The sequence below is a fragment of the Lipotes vexillifer genome, unplaced genomic scaffold (genome assembly GCF_000442215.2).
Source record: "Lipotes vexillifer unplaced genomic scaffold, Lipotes_vexillifer_v1.1 scaffold174, whole genome shotgun sequence".
Lineage (NCBI taxonomy): Eukaryota > Metazoa > Chordata > Mammalia > Artiodactyla > Lipotidae > Lipotes > Lipotes vexillifer.
The window spans coordinates 67,929-71,267 of NW_006785255.1; the positions used below are offsets into that span (position 1 = coordinate 67,929).

At 48.5% G+C, this 3,339-nt stretch overlaps 1 protein-coding gene across 2 annotated transcripts in view; it reads right to left on the bottom strand.

Moving 5' to 3' along the window:
• The window catches only part of TMEM64 (transmembrane protein 64), a 34,556-nt gene extending 31,551 nt beyond the window's left edge, over positions 1-3,005 (bottom strand). For both annotated transcript variants that reach the window (XM_007457335.1, XM_007457336.1), the window contains exon 1: positions 2,202-3,005. In XM_007457335.1, coding sequence (XP_007457397.1) covers positions 2,202-3,005 — 804 coding nt within the window. The remainder of the gene's footprint in view (positions 1-2,201) is intronic.
• Positions 3,006-3,339: the final 334 nt, after the last annotated feature.

A 3,339-nucleotide genomic window follows, 5' to 3' on the forward strand; every position in this document is an offset into this window, starting at 1 on the left:
CCCGTGTCCCCTGCATCGGCAGGCGGACTCTCAACCACTGCGCCACCAGGGAAGCCCCCCTTATTTTTAATTAATAAATATATAGAGTCCACATTATATACCCGGGACTATACTAGGTAATTAAATATACAATGAAGAAACAGAGTTATGGGTTGAGACCCTATCTTCAAACCATAGTGCAAAGTTTGACTCTACCTAGGTGACCCTGGGTAATAACAACAGTAATGATGACAAAAGCCAACATGTGAGTGTTTGTTAATCCAGGGTCAGTAGCAGTATTTATTTTATTAATTGTCTCAATAATCCTATGAAGTAGGTACCGTTACTTTCCCCATTTTGCAAATAAGAAAATGAACCAAAGAGAGGATAAATAACTTGACCAAGGTCAACAGATTCTATGGGGACAGTAGAATTCCAGAGCACCAGCCCTGTGTTCCAGACTATTAGACAATAGTCTATAAAATATGTATAATCACCTTCTGCAGGGTTAGTTTAGATTAGAAATAATATGTGGGAAAGAGCCTAGGATAGTAGGCACATGGTAGGTGGACGAGAAAATGCACACGGAAATTATACTAGAGAGGAAGCAAACTAAAGGTATGAAACTATTCAGGTTCCTTAGTTCCCACTCTCTTTCAAAGTCTTAGGATACTTGACCTATTATCATCCAAGGTTGGGTCAAAGTTCATGTTTATAGGAGGTTGTGAAAAGGTAAAAATTTAAGGAAGAGAACATACCAAACTGCCTGTAAACACCAAACTTTATCTGTACAGAAAACTCCTTATCTATTTCCATGCCTCCCCAAGCTTCAATCTACAGTCATTACTGCTGTTGGTTAGAATCAACATGAGATTTGCAAAAGGCATTTAAAAAGAAAAGAAGAAAAAATAAAAAATCTTAACTTCATCACAGAGAGGTAGGTTGGTTAGAATTATTCTTAACATAAAACAAAATGAGAAAGTTTCTAGAGACTAACTATTTTTGAGACAAAACAATGTGCCAGAATAACATAAAATACATTGATTCCTATGGATTTGAGTGCTAAATTTCTTTCTTCACACAGAGTTTTCTTTCGGTCTAGCTGAAGGGTTGAGTTCCTGAGAATCTCGATATGAACTCTTTGAACTTTAGAATCACTGAATTTGAGGAACTCAGTAACCAGTTCAACCCCTTCACCTTAGAAAAGTGGAAAGCAAGGGCAGATCGTGTTAATAATTTGTTCCAAAGACACTAAGTTTGTAAATACTGGATTCCTTTCTTCCAATGGGATGGTTTCCTCACTTAGCAGTGTTTCTATTCCTCAGTCAGTTACAATGTGATGTACATTAACTAGAAATACCTAAACTGAATAAGCAGAACATATGAATACAAGGCAAAAAGAGCATAGAAGGTGTGTAAAAAGACAAATATATTCTCACTGGGAGAAAGATTATCTGTCCTATCCTACTACCTAGTGATTTCAAAATGAAGTTCCTCCAAAAACAGATAAAAAGGAGGCTTCCCCCCATTACACTGTAAAAGCAAATTACTTGATGAAAAAAAAAAGCCTATTAAAGATTTTAGGAAACTCCAAAATATGGAGTCTGTAACTACCCTCTACACTGTTTACCCAAACACTTCCTTTAGCCCCAAGTTGTTAAAAACTTGAGTCAAAACACTGGATGCATTTACGCAAGTTAGAGAGAAAGCTAGGCATGTGAAGCCTTTACTCCCTGACTGTTGCCAAAGCTGCTACAGAAATCTGATGACAAATGTTTAAAATGGATATTTCCACTCATCTCCCCTCATAGTTAAAGGGCTCTTCATTTCTTTTTATATCTTTATTGGAGTATAATTGCTTTACAATGTTGTGTTAGTTTCTGCCGTACAACAAAGTGAATCAGCTATATGTATACGTATATCCCCATATTCCCTCCCTCTTGAGCCTCCCTCCCACCCTCTCTAGGGCTGTTCATTTTTAATCAAACTCATATGCCAAAAAAGGAGTAGCTCTTTCTCTACCAAATCTCCTATTGAGGGCCGGACTTAGATTTGCTTTACTTGTTTGAGATTTCTCAGGGTACGACGGAAAGTAATTTTAATTCCTGTTGTCAATGTCACTTCTCTGCTGGCATTTATCGGTTGCAGCGTCCTCCCAGGGCTGTCACAAGATCGCTCAAAAACAGACTTGGAGAGAGATGGACCAGCGGGACACCACTTACCGAGAATACTGCATTCTGAAGCCCAAAAGGTATGGGGGTCAGTCTGGCCAGTGCCACCACTTTCAGGCCACTTCCTCCCTCCACGACGCGAATAACGGCGCTCAGCTTCTCGCTGCTTTGGATCCTGGCGGTCACCCAGGAGGTGAGCAGCCGCTTGCAGACCACATGGGCGATAAAGGTGCCGATGAGGACGCCCACCACCATCAGTCCCATGCCCAGCACGAAGCCATACAGGTAGCCGGCGGCCACGTTGAGAACGATGTACCCCCAGCCGCAGGGGAACGAGACCACGATGAAGCCCACCACGAAGAGCAGGACCCCCAGCAGCGAGTCAAGGCTCTCAACCCAGAGCAGGAGGTGCTGCAGGTAGCGGCGGACCAGGGCCAGGGAAGCGAAGCACACCGCGGCCAACACGCAGACCAGCACCAGGCTCCGGCACCAACAGGTGCTGCCGAGGCAGCAGCAGCGCCAGTTTCTCACCTCGGCCACGCCGACCACCACGCCGCCGCCGCTGCCGCTCCCGGGGCTGCCTGCCAAGGCCGCGCCCGGCGCCGGCAGCTCAGAGGCCGCAGGCTGACCGTGGTGCCCCAGATAGGCTCCGAGCAAGGCGCCGGAGGCCGCTGCCGCCGCCGCCGCCTCCGCCGTGCTCGCCCCGCCCCCGCGGGGAAGGCGGTCCGCTGAGTCGTCCCCGCCCGCCGCCCGCAGCAGGGCCCAGCGGAGCGGCAGTTCTGCGTGGCCCGGAAGGGTGTTGTGCTGCAGAAGTCGTGGCAGAGTCTGAAGCAAGCTCCCGCCGGGGCTCCACATGCCTCGGCCCCAAACAGGCCCTCAGCCGACCAATCCCTCCTCCGCCGCCGCCGCCGCCGCCGCCGCCGCGCCCATCAGGCGGCGGCCGTTCATGGCGCCCCGCACGCCTTGCCTTGACTCCCCGCGTTCGCTCAGGTGGCAGTAGAGGGCCTCAGAAAAAGGCAAGGACTCGGAGACGGTGGGATGATGCCGCTGAGTGAGAAAACTCCGGACCCCACACAAGCAGTGCCCTCCCAGTTTCGGCCGGGGGGGCGGGGCCTGGCGCGAGCTACATTTTGGCCCCGCCCCCGTGACGCACAGCCCCGCCGGCTGAGCGGGTAAAGAGAGGGGTAGT